Source organism: Otolemur garnettii, unplaced genomic scaffold, assembly GCF_000181295.1.
Source record: "Otolemur garnettii isolate 467f Iridium unplaced genomic scaffold, OtoGar3 scaffold00047, whole genome shotgun sequence".
Classification (NCBI taxonomy): domain Eukaryota; kingdom Metazoa; phylum Chordata; class Mammalia; order Primates; family Galagidae; genus Otolemur; species Otolemur garnettii.
The window spans coordinates 3,563,997-3,583,932 of NW_003852442.1; the positions used below are offsets into that span (position 1 = coordinate 3,563,997).

Consider the following 19,936-nt stretch of genomic DNA (forward strand, 5'->3'; position numbering starts at 1 on the left):
TGGAACAAGGTAGCCTGAGTTCAAATCCTACTCCTGTCACTCAGGAGGCTGTGATTTGGGCGAGTTACAGAGCTTCCCTAAGCCTCCTTTCCTCTTCTATAACTCAAGGCACTCAGCCTCATCCAGATAAGCTGGCAGGACCCCCACCCAAGTCTGAGTAAACTCTTGGTTCATTTCTCCAAGATCTTAGAAGAGAGGCTGCTGCCCAGAGTGGGAACAGGGCAGCCCCAGCGCCCTGGTGGGAACACAGCCTCCTGGATGGAGCCACAGAACCTACTCCTGCCACGCCACCTTCTTAATTGTGTGGGGCCCTTGCACTAGCCAGGAAGAGCTGAAAGACAGTTGGCACACGAGGGTGTTTGCACGCACACACTCACATGCTCAGGCACGCTCAGACACCCTCAGACACTTAGACACACACACCCCCATGTGCAAATTCACACTGAGAGGCACTCAGACACTCACACTCACACAGAGCCTCAAGCCACAATCACACACTCTCCCAGCTGGAGGGGCTGTCTTTCTCCCTCCACCCACCACCTCTCCCCCACCCCGGCCTCTGCCCGTCCCTGCTGAAAGTCTCAGTTAGCTGGTGGCAGTAAGCAAAGGTGATGTAGCAGATGGGTCCACAGTGGCACTCTCCTGCCTCCTTTCCCAGACTGCCACCGTGCCCCGGCTGCTCAGGGCTGTGGAGTGTGTGCAGACCACCCTCTTGCTGGGGAAGCTGCCTGGAGGCCTGCCAGCCACGCTTGCCACCCCCTCCATTGCCGTGTACACAAACAGGTGACGGCTGCCCCCGTGGGGCCCCGAGGAAGGTCATCCCCCAACATCACTCCTTCCACACCCACACCCCAAGACCTGGGCTGAGAAGTGCTGGTTCCTGGCACTGGGCAGGACTTTCCACCTGGGAAAGGTCCCCGCTGCCATGTTGGGCATTTGTGCAGCACAGGAAGGGAGGTGTGGAGTCCTGACGGGGTGGTCACTCCCCAGCTGTGCAGGCCATGGGGCTGACTGAAGTAGGACCAGCCCACCCTTAACCATGTTCCGAGGATGTCTGACCAGCCCGTGGAGACTTGAGCTAACACTGGCCTTGGGAGTCTCTCTATGGGGGCTTTTCTCATCTCTGAGTGCTGGCCCATCCCTGGGATCCCCTAACCATCCACTCTTCCACCTGGGAGTAAGGGCTGGGTGACGCCACAGGCACCACTGGGACTCCTCACAAAGCCCAGTGCCCTCTTGGGTACCAGGGACAGTTTTGCAAAGCAGCATCCTTCTCAGAGGTAGAGTCTGAAACCAGGTCCCCAAACTGACTGGACAGAACAAGGTCAAAGAACAGAAAAGATGCAGCTGGGAGCCCATGGCATCAGAGGCCAGTCGGGGTGGGTAGGGAGACAACCCTGCAGGAAGGTCTGAGTCCAGGCTCATTTTTCATGCAGTAAAGTTATTTTGTGCCCTGTCATATGCCAGCACAGTGCTGGGCATCAGGGGTACAGCAGTAGACACAGCTAGCAAAGCCCCATCCTCATGGAGAATCCAGGCCAGCACAGGACATATCAGCCACCTTTTATGCTGATTCCAACATGCAGAACTATTTCAAGCAGTGTTTTTCAACTTTTTCATCTTCTGGCACCCTTGACTGTAGAGTTAAACTTCCATGGCACACTTAAACTATGTTGATCAAAAAAAGAATATACTTACTGTGCTTGGAACTTGTTTCAAACGTAATTTAATTACTGATCTTTAAAATTTTTCGCGGCAAACTTAAACTCCTCTCATGGCACACCAGTGTGCCGCAGTGTACCAGTTGAAAATTACTCCTCTAAAGGAATGAAGATAGGGCCGCCCACTCTGGGGAAAGCCAGGCTTCCTATAGCACAGGAGGCGTGGGGATCCTTCTCAGACACTGACTTTCTCCTCTCTCTCCGGCACCTCTATTCTCTCCCATGGCCAGAATACAGCCCCAGAGCTGGCGAGGCTCCTCTGTGCATGTCGGGGACACTAACTCTGCGACCTTCATCCTGCCCACCGGCTTATCCCTAGGCTCTCTGGAGCACAGCCAGGAGCTTGTGGACATAAGGGTAACAACAGTGATGATGGGAGGACAGCCCTTTACAGCCTGCAAAGCGCTTTCCCCACATCTGCTCATTCATACCACTAGCAGCCCTGTTGATGCAAAGTATTATTGTGTCCATTTTGCCAATAACGTTCGATGATTTCCCCAAAGCCACAAGTGGCCCAGCTGGGCTTCTGACCCAGAGATCCTGGCCCCAGATTCATCCTTCTTCCACTGTGTTGCTAAATTTCTCCAGCAGCCTCAGTTCATTAGACATGGAGCTCATCCAGCTTAGTGCCACAGCCGGGAAATGGCCAACCCAGGGCTCTTTTCCATCCCCAAATTGGCACATCTGACCGTCTGCTCCTTGAGCCTTAACAAAAGCAGAACAACATCTTTCTCTTAGGCATTTATTGGCTCTTTGGAAAGGAAGACTGGGATGGCTTTACATTCCAGTAACTGCTCAGCCAAAGCAAGTCTATTTGGGTTTGCTACGGCCAGCTCTCTGGGGCCACAGCCACGTGGGAGAAACTCTCCAGGGAGACCAGCAGCAGCTAGAGGCAGCCTCCTCCTCCACACCCCCACCCCACAGGGCAACCCATCTGTCCCCTCTTAGGATCTTATTCACATAGGGGCCTGTTCATGTTCCAGCCCCTTGGGGCTCTTACACAACAATCCTTGTTCTTGGTTTCAGATGATGAGTTTCCCAAAGAGCCCCTTCCAGGCCCAAAGTCACTTTGACGTCAGTGGAACTGTTGGTGGCCTCTGTCTGACCAGCCCTAGTGGACGGCTTATACCTGTGATGAATCTGTCAGAGAATATCGAGGTAGAAGTTGGGGGTGTCATCAGAATTCAGGTGGCATTTCTGTCTTCTCTTTCGACTTAGTTGGGGACCAAAAGTTGGTTAGTTATAAGAAGGATAAAGTGGCCGGGCGTGGTGGCTCACGCCTATAATCCCAGCACTCTGGGAAGCCAATATAAGTGGATTTCTTGAGCTCAGGAGTTCAAGATCAGCCTGAGCAGGGGTGAAACCTGTCTCTAAAAATAGCCAGACGTTATAGTGGGTGCCTGTAGTCCCAGCTACTTGGGAGGTTGAGGCAAGAGGATCGCTTGAGCCCCAGAGTTTGAGGTTGCTGTGCACTATGACACCACAGTACTCTACTGAGGGCAACGAAGTGAGACTCTGTCTCAAAAAAAGAAGGGAAGTGGTTAAATAAGAGAATCATTCAAAATGATCCTCCCCCTACCTTGAACATTATATGTATCTTAAAACTATAAATGTATGTTTATCATTACTCTCCAGCTTTCCCGGTTATACACATCTATTGATTGAAAGTTTAATCAGCTTCACTGCATAAACCACCTTTGTAACACAGCCTCTACAACAACTAGTTAGATTTTCCTGAAAGTTGAACAGAAATGTAAGCGCAATGTGAGTTCAGTTCCTTTAAGATTTTAATGACTTTTTTAGGCTCGGTGCCCGTAGCTCAGTGAGTAGGATGCCAGCCACATACACCGAGGCGGGTGGGTTTGAGCCCGGCCCGGGCCTGCTAAACAAGAATGACAACTGCAACTAAAGAATAGCTGGGCATTGTGGCAGGCACTTGTAGTCCTAGCTACTGGGGAGGCTGAGGGAAGAGAATTGCTTGGAGGTTACTGTGAGCTGTAACACCATGGCACTCTACCAAGGGCGATATAGTGAGACTGTCACAAAAAAAAAAAAAAAAGATTTTAATGATTTTTTTTCTAGTCCTCTGTAGTTTCTTATCAATGATCCCAGTTTTTAGTGATGTCCATGTTCTCATCCCTGGAGCCTGTGACTACGTTTCCTGAAGTGTAAAATGGACTTTGCAGATGTGTTTGAGTTCAGGATCTTGAGATGGAGAGATTATCTGCCAGCTTGTCTGGCAGGCCTGGTGGAATCACAGGGTCCTTATACAAAGCAGGCAGACAGGGAGTTTGCTACAGAAGAGGAAAGGGTAACCTGGTGGCAGAGCAAGAGGCTGGAGTTGGGGAGGAAGGGGCCGTGAGCTGAGGGATACAGGCGGCTTCCAGAAGCTAGAAAAGGCAAGGAAGCAAGTTCTCCCCCAGATGAGCCCTGCCAACTTCAGCCCTGGACTTCAGAACCCTAAGATGACAAATGCATCTGTTCTAAGCTGCCCAGCTTGTGGTCGTTTGTGATAGAAGCCACAGGGAACTAACGCCAAACCTCGATGCGATTGTTTCTGATGGCAGATCCTGCTGCCCCGGCCTCCAGAAAGACACAGTGATCCGACCGTGTTGAACCTGACTAGTCCTGAGGCTTTGCAGGTGAATGTGACTTCAAGGGAGGCGGCTTTGGGGATTCAGCTGCACTGGAGACCCAGCATCCGACTCACACTCAGCCTGGGCTTCGGCTACCACCCCAACGAGACCAGCTATGATGCCCAAACACACCTGCTGCCAGCAGCAGCTCCGGGTAGGCCTCCCTGAGCACATGAGGGTCAGAAGCCACGGTGGGGTGGTGGAGAACCTACCTGGCACATTCAGTGGTTTATTTTCTTTGGTGGTATTATTATTATTTGCCAATGTTAGGTAAGTACTTACTCTGCCCCGAAGAAGCAGACAAGCACTTACAGAACTGACCTCATTGCAGTCATGATAACCCTCCACTTTCCAGATCAGAACAGAGAGGTTAAGTAACTGGTCTGAGGTCACACAGCCAATGAGGAGCAGAATCAGCATTTGAGCCCTTATCTGTGTGACATGGCTCCACACATTGGGGGGGAGTGTCCCTTCTGTGCTCCTGGTCTCAGGGGGAGACAGTTTCCCTAGGACATTGGGTGGGGGTGGCCACTAGTGTCTCCTTCCCTGCCAAGTCACCTTCATTCCTTTCTCCTATGATGTCAGCCTTCGTCTCAATGTGGCTTCAGGCTGACCCAGCGCCCTCTTTCCTGCAGACGAGATGTCCACGTGGATCCTGAGCCCACGGGACCTGCACTTTGGAGAAGGTGTCTACTACTTGACTGTGGTCCCTGAGGCTGACATGGAGCCAGCCTCTGGCAGGGACCTCACAGTTGGCATCACCACCTTCCTGTCCCATTGTGTGTTCTGGGATGAGGTTCAGGAGATGTGGGACAACTCCGGCTGCCAGGTAAGGAGGGAGAGGTGAAGAAGGTGACAGCCGGGTAGCCTATGTCTCAGCGCACGTGGGTCCCCTTTTAGTGCCTCTGGTAAGGTGTCTTGTGTCCCTCTATGGGGACTTTGCATATGCTGCTCCCTGTGCCTAGAATAACTCCTACTCCTGCTCCAGCCTACACATTGCCTCCTCAAGAAAACTGTTCTTCAGTCCCCGACTAGGTCAGATTTCCCCTCACCCACAGTGCCAGACAGAACATTTAAATGATGTCTGTCTCCCTCGGGGCTCTGGGGACCCCGTGAGACAGGAACAAGGTGCCTTATTCACCCCTAGGAACAAAGGATCATTGAACCAGTGGACAGTGACTCAGGAAGCCCTGCTGAGGCTGGGTCACTGAGGTAGGCCAGGGTGAGACTCCCCAAGAAATGCACTTGAGCCGTGTCTGCGGCTCCACGCCAGGTGCTGTGTCCCACTTTCTGCCTGCATTAGCTCATCAGATCGAGAGAGCTGTTGTTCCCATCCTCCAGGTGGTAAAACAAAGCCTCAGGAAGCGCAACTAACTCACCACAAATCCCACACCTGGAAAGTGGAGGAGCTGGGACCCAAGTCCAGATCTGTCTCCAGAGCACGACCTTAGCAATACGTGGCTCTGTCTCTCCAGGGCTCAGCCAGGCCTGCTGAGCCCCCAGAGACACCCAGCATTATTAATTTAAATTAAATCTCTATCTCAGCTCAGCAGAGACCAGGCCCCTGACAGTGTCCTGCAGGCAGACACGGCTTCAAAACCGTCAGAGCTGTGGCTGTGGGACAACTGCCTCCCCTCCCACCAAATGCCCTTCTTACCTGCTCTGGGCTGGACATCTCCTATCTGCCCTTTGGTCTCCTGCCCCCATGTCATCTTCCTGAGGGCCTCCCAGACACCTCCCTCACTTGCATTTCCTCAGCCCTTCACATTCTGCCCAAGAATAGCACAATGATGTCAGACAGAAATTGACCATATGCGTGTCCATCTACCAGCCCAGATGTATCTCCTTCATGTGGTCAGCAAACACCTACCATTCACCTGGTAGAGGGGATGTAATGGTAAGAAAAATCGGGCTGGGCACGATGGCTCATCACTTGAGCTCAGGAGTTCAAGACTAGCCTGAGCAAGAGCAAGACCCCTGTCTTTACTAAAATTAGAAAAACTAGCCCAGCATTGTGTCAGACACCTGCAGTCCCAGCTTCTCAGGAATGTGAGGCAAGAGGATCGCTTGAGCCCAAGAGTTTGAGGTTGCTGTGAGCTACAATGCCATGCCACTCTACTCAGGGTGGCAGAATGAACTCTATCTCAAAAGGAAAAAAAAAATACTGCTGGGTGATCTTGGACTAGTCACTCTACCTCTCTGAGCTCCACCCCAGATGGGGGATAACAGACAGCTCCCACGTACAATTGGGTGGGGCTTATGAGATTAGAATTATGAAGGATTTAGTGTGGTGCTTGGCACAAAGGGAGAGCCTCATAGATGATAACATTTTCTCTGTTAAACACTCTGAGTATGGGGAAGAGGACACCACCAGTGAAATGGAAATCTCAGCAAAAATGCACTTGGGCTCAGGATGGTGCTGGGTTGGGGGCAGTAGGAGGACGGTGTAGCTTTGGGGTACAGCAATGAGTTCTCAGGTGCATGTTTTATTCTTAAAAATATGCACGTACTAATGCATTCGTATATAAACAAGGGATGTGCAGAGAGGGTGGTTGTGCAAATGTGTCATGGAACAAAAATCATGACTAATCCACTATTGTATATTTGCTCATAATAGATACAGATGCACATATACAGATTTAGATTTAGATATAGAAATGTAGACATCATATAGAGTTCTTTGAGGGGCCATAAGTAGGTAAATGGGTCACCCGGTTTGCATGGGAAACTGCCACAGAATCCTTCAACCAGCCAAAGAAAGCTCCAAATCTTTGGACTGAAGCCCTTATCAGGGGCAAGGATCTGAGAACCTGAGCTCTTGTGTAGGAATTTTCTCAAAGGTACCAAAAGGGCAGCTACCCGCACCCAGGAATCCACAGATTAATTTCCAGTGTTCAAAGGGCCCCTCCTGCTGGGAAAGGTGCGGGAAGCCGCTGACCTCAAGGTCTCTGTCTTCCACGAAGATGCTGGGCATAGATCAAGACCAATTGCTGGGTTCCAGCACTGAGGTCACCCCTCCTGGCACCTGCTGGGGTGTCTTCTCTGAAACCCGCCCCACTCCCTCTGGGCGTGCCAAGTATTCCCATAAGCTCCACAGCTGTGTGCCAAATGCTGGCCAGGATTGGGAAACAGTGACAAAAACAGCACACCAGACACGGAACTAAGTCCCACCTGAAATTCGTAATAAACTGTTGGCACCAGGCCCATGGTGGTTGGGGGGCGCGGTGAGCCTCTGCTGGGTGGGTCATTAAGGGGAAGAGACAAAAGTTGCCAGTTGGGGAACGTCTGGACACCGGCAGATTCCTCCTCCCCAGAAGCTGAGCTCCCAGATGCCAGTTCTGCACCCTCCCTCCTCACTGCCTCCTGGTGGAATCTGGAATGCTAAGGCAGTGATGTCTGCTGGGGCTGAATTACATCTTTATCCACCAACAGGCCCAGTTGGGTAACTGTGAGCTGGCTGAGGGGTCCTGGGGGTGGCATTGCAGGGTGTGAAGTCAGAGTACATTAAAATTTTCATTCAGTATTAATAAATTTTTTTCTTCTTAAGATGGAGTCTCACTTTGTTGCCTTAGGCAGAGTGCTATGGCGTCATAGCTCACAGCAACCTCAAACTCTTGAGGTCAAGTGATTCTCTTGCCTCAGCCTGATGAGTAGCTGGGAGTACAGACACCCACCACAATGCTTGGCTAATTTTTCTACTTTTAGTAGAGACAGGGTCTCGCTCTTGCTCAGGCTTGTCTTAAACTGGTGAGCTCAGACAATCCACTTGCTTCAGCCTCCCAGTGTTAGGATAACAGGTGTGAGCCACTGCGTCCCTTGCCCTAAAATTTTTTTAAAAGGGCCCAGATGGGGGTCCCTGCCCTGGCCCTCTCCTGCGTCCTCCCTGCCCAGGGAGCTGCCGGCCACCACCCGTGATCACGTGCTCAAGCTCCACGCACACCTTTTGGTGCTGAGATGTCAGCCCAGAGTTCAAACATTTGTCCTTCCCTTTTCTTCCTGTGGTTCCCCCAGACCCTCTTTTTACTCATCAGCTGATCACCATCCCAGTTTGCCCAGGACAGAGGGAATTCCCAGGACTCAGGACTTACCATTTGAAGAGCAAGAAAATCCTGGAAAAACTGAGCTGAGTTGATCACTATGATGTAACCCCAGTTCCCAGCCTGTCACTGGGCACCAGGTGGCATGCGGGGGCAACACACCAAATCTGTAATCCTGGTCATTTTAGGGAGTAAGGGACAAAGGGGACCCCAACTTTACTTGCAATTCTTACCTGAAAAAACAAAATAGATAGGCAAAGTGCATACAGCTGCCCTTTGAGAATGATGGATTTAAGGATATTTGTTATAAATAATATTCTCTGCCTTTGAAAATGAATTTTTAATTAAAAAAAAAAAGCCTTGGCTCGGCACTGTAGCACAGTGGTTACAGCGTCAGCCACATGCACCGAGCTGGTGGGGTTGAACCCAGCCTGGGCCAGCTAAACAACAACGACAATTGCAATAACAACAAAATAGCTGGATGTTGTGGTGGGCGCCTGTAGTCCCAGCTACTTGGGAGGCTGAGGCAAGAGAATTGCTTAAGCCCAAGAGTTTGAGGTTGCTGTGGGCTGTGATGTCACAGCACTCTACTGAGGGTAACATAGTGAGTGAGACTCTGTCTATAAATAAATAAATAAATAATTTTTTAAAAGCCCAAGGGGTAATCCTGAAGCTAATTTCACTGAAGTGCTCCCAGCCATACCGCGCTCTTTGTCTACCCCTTGAAGCCAACCTCATTCCCCTCCCTGGGGCTGCAGGGAGCCAGGGAGGAGCTCCCAGCCTTTCCACCCAGGCTTTCTGGGGCTTGCAGGTGGGGCCTCGGACCAGCCCCTCCCAGACGCACTGCCTCTGCAACCACCTCACCTTCTTCGGAAGCACCTTCCTGGTGATGCCCAATGCCGTTGATGTTCGCCAGACTGCCGAACTCTTTGCCACCTTCGAGGACAACCCTGTGGTGGTGGCCACCGTGGGCTGCCTCTGCGTGGTCTACGTTCTGGCGGTGATCTGGGCCAGGCGGAAGGATGCTCAGGATCAGGCCAAGGTGAGGTTGTGTGTTCCCGGGGAATGGGAGGGAGGAGCAGGTGGCGTCCCTGGGCCAGGGTTCCAGGGGAGGGAGAATCCAGGTCAGGATTCTCTCAGGCAAGCTGGCCCCTCAGCCTCTTTATCTACAAAATGTCCTTTTTAAATCAAATTATCAGGGGAATTATGCTACTGGCAATTTATGGAGGGCTCACTATCTCCTGGGCTTTACCCATCGGATGCTCACAGCAGAACTATGAGGAAGGTGCCTGTGCTTGGGGGCCCGAGACCACCCTCAGGTTCAGTGATTTGCTAGGAGCCTTGCAGAACTCCAAAGAGTCATTGAAATCATGGTTATGTTTATTATAGCAAAGGACGCAGATTAAAATCAGCAAAGGAAAAGAGATAAACCAGATGCAAGCTTGTAGATGTCTCTGCCCAGAGGACTCGTGTGGGCAGCAGTGATGTGTGACATCACATTCAAAGCATAATTGTCCCTCAGTATCCATGGGCCGTTGGTTCTAGGACCTCCTGCAAATACTAGAGTCCACCAAAGCTCAAGCCCCTGATATAAAATAGTGTAAGATTTGCGTGTGACCTGCACACACACTCTGTATCCTCTAAATCGTCTCTGGATTACTTATAATACCCAATCCAATGGAAATGCCATGTACACAGTTATTACACTGTATTGTTCAGGGAGTAATGACAAGGGACAAAAGTTTGTACATCAGCCTAGACACAATTGTTCCTCAACTATTTTCAATCTGAGATTGGTCGATTCCATGGATGCAAAACCGATGGATACAGAGGGTTGACTGTTTGCCAGGAAAGCTCCCTCGAGCTTTGGGTTTTATTGGGGGGTAGTCACATAGGTGTGGAGCACCCCCAGCCTTAGCTGCTCAGCCAACACCCTCCCCCAGACACAGGGTGAACCAAGGCCCCCACCATAATCACACCATGAGCATGAGCTCTCTGGCAGGGCCCAAGGCCCGCGGTATACCAAGACTTTCTTAGCAGGCTTAAAGGTGACCTGACCTCCCAGCATCTGGCCAGTGGCCAGTCCTTTCTCTGGAATGTGCAAGGTGTGGGCAACCCAAGCTTGCTGAGTTGACCCTTTACTCCACAGCTGTTCTCTTGTCTTAAAGAGGAGGCAGCTAGGATCAAGAGGGCAATTAATTGGCCTAAAGCCACCTGGCGGGAGCCAGAATTTAACTTCTGAGCATAAGATAGGTGTGAGGATAGAAACAGGATCAAGTAATACATTGTGCAACAGATTGCTCACAATTGCAAGGTTTTATTATTTTTTCAGTGCATGCACCATATCTGACACATAGTAGGCCTTCAATACCTGTTTAGGAGTGTCTGGTGGAACCCATAAACTGATGCAAAGTCACACTATCACAGAGCTCTGAAACTCTGTTCCCCACCCTCCTCCTGCAAGGCCACACCTCTCAGGGTGTTAACACAGGGTAAAACTTCAGACCATAGTCTCAGCATTTACACTGCTGTGTTTGACTCAACTGTGGAATTAGACGTTAACACTCTTAAGCATCTCCATTAGCGGCTGGTTCCTGCAAAGAAGATTCTGAGATGGAGTTGGACATGTGGGGCGTTATCAAGAGGGGCCTGGGACTGGCACCTGGCAGACGGAGGAGTCTGTGACATGCCCAGTGATGGCACAGCCTACTTCTTGGGGAGCTCTGGAGCTGTCTTCAGTTGTGTTGAGATGCTCAGTCTTGAGCACATCCAGACATGTCACCAATTGATCTTTGGAAGCCGGCTGCCCCAAGAGGGCACAACCTCAGCAGAGGTGGCTCTTGCATCCCTGGCAACAGCACCTGGTGCAAGAGGGGCTCCCACAGAGGGAGATCTGGGCAACGCATCTCAGAGCCCACTAGAGCCTCTGACCAACTCCAGCTAATAAATATGTATGTAGTGTATGTCTCTTTTATTTATTTATTTTTTAAACCATCTTAACATTTCATTTCTTCTAAATCCCCTCAGAAGCACGGTCTGGTTGCAACTGTTTTGAGAAATACATGTGAACAGAGTTTATATGGCTCACCAGGTCAAGCACTAAACGTTCTCTGCTTGGTATCAACTTCATCAATTTCACCACGTGGGGACCTATCTAATACAGGATGCACTTTGTGCTTTTTTATCTTCTGGATATGTTTGGCTTGAAGTCCTGCTGATGTAAAGAGAGGTTCCCCCCTGATGGAATGACCACGGGCAACCATGACTTCACTCTGGCCCTTCAGCGTCATGAGTGCTCACCTCACTCTCATCTGAGGTGCAATGTGTGAGCCCATGAGGAGGGCCCTTCTAATGCTGTCCTCTGAACAGGTGAAGGTCACAGTGCTGGAAGACAATGATCCCTTTGCCCAGTACCACTATCTGGTGACAGTCTACACTGGCCACCGGCGAGGAGCAGCCACGTCCTCAAAGGTACCTGACCATCAGTCAGCATGTCCCACCCAGCCACACTGTGTCACTGTGGAGCTGTGTTAGCACAGCGGGTTTTGTGTGGTTAGATTTTTTTTCTTTTGCTTTTGATTTTTAGAGGAAAGAACCTTTTTGTCTTTCCTTAAAATATGTTAAGCCCCAATGTTTAAAAAGATGGAGGACGAGTGATGAAAAGAAGTTTAGGGTCCAGCCTTATGCCCACTGGTCAACAGTGGCTTAGACATTGAGTTTGTTACCTATAACTCAGAAAGGTCCAGGGTCGACCCTGGAGATATGAATTTTCAAAGAAGTAGGTATTCATTCATTTTTCAGTGCCAAGCACTCTGAGGGGCCATTGAGGAAATAATTATTGATTGGAGGGGGGAGGGACCAGCACCTGCCCTATTGACTTTGCAAATAAATATGCACAGAGTTTGGAAATATCTCCAGGAAGCATTTGATGGGTTTAAATGATATTGAAGATGTGAATGCAGATAATGCCAGCCCAAATCTGCATATAACTAAAAAAATAATTTGAGCAGGTCCAATGCAGAATCAGAGGAGAGGGCCAAGGGGTGGGGCTTCATAGGGCTGTGTGGGTTTCTGGCCAATTCCAATGAGGCAAGGCCAGTGGAGCACAGTTATCAAGCGGCATTGACTCTGGATTCCAGGTGACTCTCACCCTGTATGGTCTGGATGGAGAGAGTGAGCCCCACCACCTGTCTGACCCTGACACCCCGGTTTTTGAGCGAGGAGGAGTGGATGCCTTCCTACTCTCCACCCTGTTCCCCCTGGGGGAACTGCAGAGCCTCAGGCTGTGGCATGACAACTCAGGGGACCGGCCATCCTGGTGAGTCTGGCTCTGGAAACCATGAGGGTTTCCAAAGCATGGGGCCCAGGGCTGGGCACTGCACATTTGCTGCCTTCCTGATCCTCACGAGCCTCTGCAAGAGGCAAGAATGGATCTCCATTTCACAGATGAGGAAACCGAGGGTCACGGAGGCCCACTGTATTTCATGGTCCACACAAGATAGATCACTACCTTGGAGAAAGAGTGGACGTTGCAGCCCAGGAGTCTGGTGCCAGCCCCACTCTTGGCCCTTTTGTGCATTAACCTGTGACTTGCCCAAGGTCACACAGATGGCAAGTTCAGAGCAAAGTCCCTCTCCCCATCCTACCTGAAGCCGAAACTAGTGACCGAGATGCATGGGGTTTGGGCTGACCACCCATCAGCAGCTGGCAACTTTAGAAAAACACAGCATTTACGCTGCTGTCTTTGATCCCCACAGGGGATTAGAGTTAACACATCAGCTGTAGGGGTGGACTCTGAGATGGAGGTGAGCATGCAGGTGTTTATTGAGGGATGCCTGGACCCAGCACCTGGGAAGGGAGGGGGCACAGCAGGGGCAGAGGGAAAATTCAACGCCAGCCTGTCTGACCCCTTGGAGGCTCTGGAACTGTCCCTAGTTGGATATAATTGCTCAGGCCCTGATCATAGCAAGCACTACATCGTTGCATGTTGCCACCTCAGGAGAGCACGTGACCTTGACAGAGGTGGCTTTTGCATCCCTGATGGGACTGTCCTCCTTGAAGTGAGAAGCACAGCAAGGGCATCTTAGCGTAGTCCCCACCACGTAAAGAATGCTCCATGAAGGGTGGCTACTGTTACCATTACCATGCTTGTTGGCCGCACTGGTCCTGGAGCTGCCATCCTGGCACAGGCAGAATGATTTCAGTTCTTCCCCAGGCCTCAAAGACCCAAATTAGGTTACATGATACCCTTGGTGTGCAGAGCCCCAGGTAGACGATGGACTTGTTCTCTGAGTAGGAGCCCAAGTGAGGACCGTGCTTTGTGCGCTCCAGACAGCTTGGCTTTGCTGGTTCATGCCTGGACACTGGCCCTGGGCTTGGCACCACATGGTGGGGTGAATAGTTTCCCAAGGCATGCTCTGCAGTGTATTTGTGAAAGCGTGGCAGCTTCCCGGAGCTGGCTCTTTGCACTACCTGAACTTCCCACTTGAGGCCAATTTTGATCCAAGCACCAAGAACAATGATGAAAAAAAATAGAGTCTTTTCCCAGGAGCTCTTACTCTTGGCTTTTGCAAAGGTGTTATCATCATGGTGTCCAAGGAAGTCTCACCCTCACCCATCCCCTCAACACACACCTTATCTTCAACACTGGGGGTCCCTTCTCCAGGTATGTGAGCCGGGTGCTGGTCTGTGACCTGGCAATGGACCAGAAGTGGTATTTCCTCTGTAATTCATGGCTGTCCATCGATGTTGGAGACTGTGTCCTTGACAAAGTATTTCCAGTTGCTACGGAGCAGGACAGGAAACAATTCAGGTACTTTTTTTTTTTAAATCAAATCCTCATTGCTTTGTTCTTTCATCTCAAGAGCAGTTGCATCACAATCCATTTGCAACGCAATAAAAGTAGGTGGCCCTGGGCAGGTGTGCGCGTACAACAGAAGTGAACAATCAGTTTTTTTGAGACCCTGGAGGGTCATGGGTCCTCCAAAACAAAATTGTCTTCCTATCAGTGAGACCAGATGGCACAGTTACCCTTATTTCCTTATGAATACCACCAAATAAAATTTCTTATTACTGGTGAACAGACCGATTTGAATGGTGATTCACTATCTGGCCCTGGGGGTCCTTTTCCACAGAGTTGTACCCTAGAGGGACCTTTCAGTAGATGCTCCCCATTGGTTGTCACTTCCTTGCCCCCTCTCCTGCTGTGTTTCCACTCGCCTCGGTTGGTCTCCAAACACACCTTAGCAGATACGAAGGTGCACACACACGCTCAATGCTATAGATCGTTGTTTATTTTATATCTTTTTAAACAGCACATTGCTCCCAGAGTGTTGCCTTTTCCTTTAATAACATATCATGAGCATCATTTTGGGAGAACTTGTTTGGGTTGAACTGTTAGCAAGAAGCAACAGGCTTCCTTTCCAGCACACATAGAAGCCAATGCTATGGCACTGGCTTTTGAGGAAAGAAAAGCTTTATTGTGCGTTGACTGGTAAGAAGACTGGAGGCAGCACTCAAATCTGTCTCCCCAATATGGTGGCTGGGGCAGGTTTTATAGGGAGAGGATAACAAGGAGTAATCTGATTGGATCTTGCCAAGAGGAGATGCCAGGAGACATGATCTGATTGGCTTATGCCATGAGACGCTACGCAGGTTTGCTTCTTAATTTGGTCCCTCTTCTCCTGACCCCACCTAAGCACTTTTGTTCCGCCTGTGGTTGATTCTTTAGTTCCAGCTGGCTCCCAACTCACAAATTAGGCACACTTGGTTCAGCTAGGCACTCTCAGGTTATGTGACCTGCAACCTCAAGATTCATAGCGACTGAAAAACAACTCATCATTTTATTACACCAAAATGGTCCCTCTCTCCCTGCCTGCCCACAGCCACCTGTTTTTTATGAAGACCTCCACCGGCTTCCAGGATGGACACATCTGGTATTCCATCTTCAGCCGCTCAGCCTGGAGCAACTTCACCCGTGTGCAGAGGGTGTCCTGTTGCTTCTCCCTGCTCCTCTGCACCATGCTCACCAGCATCATGTTCTGGAGCATCCCCCAGGACCCGGCTGAGCAAAAGATGGACCTGGGTAGTGTCCAGGGTTGTGGAGGGCGGGGCTGGTGGCTGGTGGACGTGAGCCTTCACCGCCCCAGCAATGCCGGGGCAACTCCAGAGTCCCCCAAACTACACCCGAGTTCCATGATTCACATGAAAGACTCACAGAACTCAGAAAAGCCAGTTATGATTTATTGCAGCAAAAGGATATAGGTTAAAATCAGTGGAGAAGAGAGAGAGATGCAGGGAACAGGCCTAGGAGAGACCAGGCGTGAGCTTCCAGTCGTCCTCTCCCTGTGGGGTTGGGGATAGTGGCAACTTCTCCTGACAACCATGTATGACCAAAGACACTCCTCCAGGGATCCAGCTGACAGCTGGTGGCCCAGGTCCTACCATAAATCACACCCTTGTCACAGACTGGCCTGACCCAAGGCCCCCAGGTAAACACATTCACCCTTACCAGATAAGACACTCCGAGGGCTTAGAGGTGACCTTCCAGATGCTGGCAAGGTTAACTCTTCACTGCACGGCCACCGCTGGATGGGGTGGAGGGGACTGGGTTCTGGGGGTGGCTCTTCCTTTGATCCCTCCCTCCCTTTCCTCAGGTAAAATTGAGTTCACGTGGCAGGAAGTGATGATTGGCCTGGAGAGCTCCCTCCTCATGTTCCCCATCAACCTCCTGATCGTTCAGATCTTCCGAAATACCCGTCCTCGGGCTGTGAAGGAGCTGGACACCAAGAAAGTGAGCCAGGGGTCCCCCAACCTGACTCCCTCAGCACAGATCGCGGAGAATGACCTTCTGACTCCTGAGGCAGTGACCAAGGCATGTCTCCCACCCCACCTAGTATTGAGAAGGTGCTGTAGCAGGAGAAATCAGGGTGCAGGGTTTGGGGCCTGGCAGCCACACGTGGTCCGACAGCTTCGGTTGCCAAGATTCATCAGCTGAACATATGTACATAAACGCAGACACATGCACATGCACACAGAGACACAGACTTGTGCACACACAGACACATGCATACATATGCACACCGTTTTTGAGTACCTACTGTGTACAAAATATTCCAACCCATAGAAGAGACTGCTTCCTCTGCATTCACGCACCTGGTGAGTTTTTATTGAGCACCCTACTATGTGCCACACTTTGAGGAATACAGCCCAGAATGAGTCCAATTCCCAGAAGATTGGTGGGGGAGGTGACAGATGAAGATTGGGGAGGTTGATGTCATGGCTCAGTGGGCAGTGAGGGTTCCTGTGCAGATTGCTGGCCAGGCACATACTTGGGCCCCTGTGCTATGCTCCTCCCTGGGGGCTCATGTCCACTTACCCTTGTGCTGCCTCCCAGGACATGTGGAGACTCGTTAGCTCCCTGTTTAAAGCCCTGAAGGTGCCGACCCCTGCCTCAGGATGGGACCCAGCGAACATGATGGATATCAACTATCTCCTGGCCTTGGTGGAAGACATCATTTGTCCACAGAGCACAGCAGGGCAGGTGTTCTGGGAGGAAGCCACAGAGAGAGGGGACCCTTTAGCACTCACACGTGGGCCATCGCAAGTGAAAGGTGAGTGCTGGACCTTTCTTTGCCAAGAGAAGTGGCATTTAGGGGCCAAGCAGAGAATGAGCAAAGAGCTAGGTCTGCATCACTAGGGGGCCAAGAAACAATCTCTGAGTCTCCTCTGTGTCACCAGTGGCCATCGCTGCCTTTCCACTAACGGCCTTCACACATGCTGTTTTTTAGGACGTTCTTTCTCCTCTCTTCAGCTGGCCAATTACTATTCAAATTTTAGTCTTGAGTTAAGTGTCCCTTCCTCAGGGGGACAACCAAACTTCCCAGCCTCTACTGGGGTTTCTGGTCACATGCTCTTCAGCCCCTGAGCCTCTCCCTGCGTTCCACTGCTTGTGGCCGAGGAATGGATCACAGGAAGAGTTGTTTAAATTCCCCACCTCCCTTCCTGGAATGTGAGCTCCGTGAGGTGGGAACCACCCCTCTGTCTACTCAGAAGATCCTCATCTGGGGACTGGCTCTGCTGCCGACCTGTATCGTGACCCTGGACAGGTCACAGAGTGTTGGGGCACAAGACAATGGACCAAGCAGTCAAAAACGTTATAGAACATTGAGGCGCAGATTGGAAAGCTATTCCTTTCTCTCAGTCTCAGGGCTGTGTATAGAAACAAAAAAAGAAAAGTTATTTCTTTCTCTCTCTCTCTCTCTCTTTTTGTTTTTTTGAGACAGAATCTCAAGCTATCACTCTGGCTAGAATGCTATGGCATAATCGTAACTCACAGCAACCTCCAATTCTTTGCCTTAGTTTTTCTGTGTTTAGTAGAGACAGGGTCTTGCTCTTGCTTAGTCTGGTCTTGAACTCGTGAGCTCAAACAATCCACCCACCTCAGCTTCCATGAGTGCCAGGATTAGAGGCTTGAGCCACCACACCTGGCCTCTCTGTTCTCTTTCAATCCTCCTAATTAAAGAGAGAAGTCAAAGGGGGAAGTCCCAGTTTGGTGCCACCATTGTCTTGGTCGCCTGTCTCACACTCCCTAAACTCTCTGCTTGGCAGAGATTAGTCTCAAATTTCCAGCCTTCGGCTACAATATCTAATACTCAGTAACACTGTTTCACTTTTATCAAGTTGTCTACAGGGCACATTATTCAGGTTTGAACTAGTATCCTGACTCCCCTCTTGCCCCTTTCCGGACCCACTTAGAGAAAGAGTGCCATTTGGGGCAGTGCCAGCCAGAGGAACTTTCTGCAGTGATGGAAATGGTACCGCCTCAGGGCTATTGGAGTAGGTTTAAATTCGAAGCTGGTCACTGGCTAGCCAGTGATTTTCAACGGGTGTGTTGCAAACATTTTTAAAAATCATTAATTAAATTATTTTTGAAAGAAGTTTAAAGTACAGTAGAATATTCTTTTTTTTTCTTACTTTTTTTAAAATCAACATAATTTAAGCATGCCGCAGGAGTTTAACTACAGGTTCAAGTGTGCCGTGAGATAAAAAAGATTGAATAACACAGGTAAGCCTTGCTCAGAGCACAGCAGCGTTGTGTACAGAATGGGCAATTTGAATTCATAACTCCTGGCCCCATCCTGATAGATCGAATTAAATTTCCTGGGGTGAGGCCAGGTCTCTGCATTTCTTACAGACACTTTGGTGTACATTTCTATGTATAAGGCCTTTTGAGAGTAGCTGCCTCAAGATAAAGCCCCAGGCCTCACTGCAGCACTCAGCCTTCACGGCCCCACCTGGGCTGGCCCTGTGGTCTTGTCTCTCACTATACTTCACCTGACTCCCACGCTCCAGCCCCTCTGGAGGATTTGCCCCAAACAGCCAGGCTCCAGCTGTCCGTGAAGGTCATCCCTGCAGGATTCTGCTTGCATTTGGCCTGAGTCTGGGGACTCTGGCATTCACAGCTGTACACACTGGCAGTGGGCTGTAGATTTTAAGAACGGGAGCTCCGGAGTTGGCCAATCCTTGGAGTAATAGCACTGTGCAACTTCAGACAAGTTGCTCAACCTCTCTTGAGTCTTTGTTTCCTCCCCTATAGAACAGGGGTATTGATCCACCTAGCTCCTTGGCTTGTCGTGAGGACTGAATAAGATCATAAGATATGTAGCATGGTTAGACCCCAGCCTGACACAAAGCCAGTATTCAGTGGGGCCGTGATTGTCATTGATGGCATTTTTTTTTTTTTGAGACAGAGCCTCAAGCTGTCCCCCTGTCGAGTGCTGTACATCACAGCTCACAGCAACCTCCAACTCCTTGGCTCAAGTGAGTCTCCTGCCTCAGCCTCCCGAGTAGCTGAGACTATAGGTGCCCACCACAATGCCCAGCTATTTTTTGGTTGCACCCGTCACTGTTGTTTGGCGGGTCTGGGCTAGATTCGAACCTGCCACCTTGAGTGGTGCCTTAGCCACTTGAGCCACAGGCACTGAGCCACATTGATGGCATCTTTTGGAAACAGGAGCAGAAGCCTTGCAAAACAAAGGGTGTTGATGCTGGAATCTTCAGCTGGGGCTTCAGTGAGGGAGACCCGAGCCTGGAGGGTGAAGGAAGAGGCTTCTGGTCAGAAGGAGAGAGCACTAATATTGCGCTGTAGGCATTTGCCTAATATCCTGAATTTGTCTGCCTGAGTTGGTCTGAGTCAAGGTCAGAGACGCACTGGACTGCAGCCCCCTTCGCAGGCATGTTGTTCTCTCATTTGCCCCTCATGGTGACAAGGGGAGGGGGACCCCATTTTGCCATGTTTATATACACAGTTTCACACACCCCTTGGTCCAGCTAGGCCGTGCTGCCCCAGGAGAATATTTCTCCAGACACCCACCTCCCAGCTCAGGGACCTGGCACTGAGTCCTGGTTCTGCCTGTACAAGCCCAGCTTCTCTTAAAAGGCACAGGGCATGGTGGAAATGTTCAAATTTGGTTGTCTTTTTTTTTTTCTTACAATGATATGTGTTATCTCTGCCATTTAAAGCAAAAAAATATAGGCAGGG

General features: G+C 50.4%; 1 protein-coding gene across 1 annotated transcript in view; it reads left to right on the forward strand.

Moving 5' to 3' along the window:
* PKD1L2 (polycystin 1 like 2) overlaps positions 1 to 19,936 on the forward strand; it is a 91,230-nt gene that overhangs the window by 43,447 nt on the left and 27,847 nt on the right. The window contains exons 18-29 of the mRNA XM_003791419.2: positions 659 to 783; positions 1,952 to 2,078; positions 2,748 to 2,879; positions 4,289 to 4,511; positions 4,993 to 5,186; positions 9,206 to 9,436; positions 11,764 to 11,865; positions 12,534 to 12,712; positions 14,060 to 14,206; positions 15,279 to 15,478; positions 16,050 to 16,267; positions 16,790 to 17,006. Coding sequence (XP_003791467.2) covers positions 659 to 783; positions 1,952 to 2,078; positions 2,748 to 2,879; positions 4,289 to 4,511; positions 4,993 to 5,186; positions 9,206 to 9,436; positions 11,764 to 11,865; positions 12,534 to 12,712; positions 14,060 to 14,206; positions 15,279 to 15,478; positions 16,050 to 16,267; positions 16,790 to 17,006 — 2,095 coding nt within the window. The remainder of the gene's footprint in view (positions 1 to 658; positions 784 to 1,951; positions 2,079 to 2,747; positions 2,880 to 4,288; positions 4,512 to 4,992; positions 5,187 to 9,205; positions 9,437 to 11,763; positions 11,866 to 12,533; positions 12,713 to 14,059; positions 14,207 to 15,278; positions 15,479 to 16,049; positions 16,268 to 16,789; positions 17,007 to 19,936) is intronic.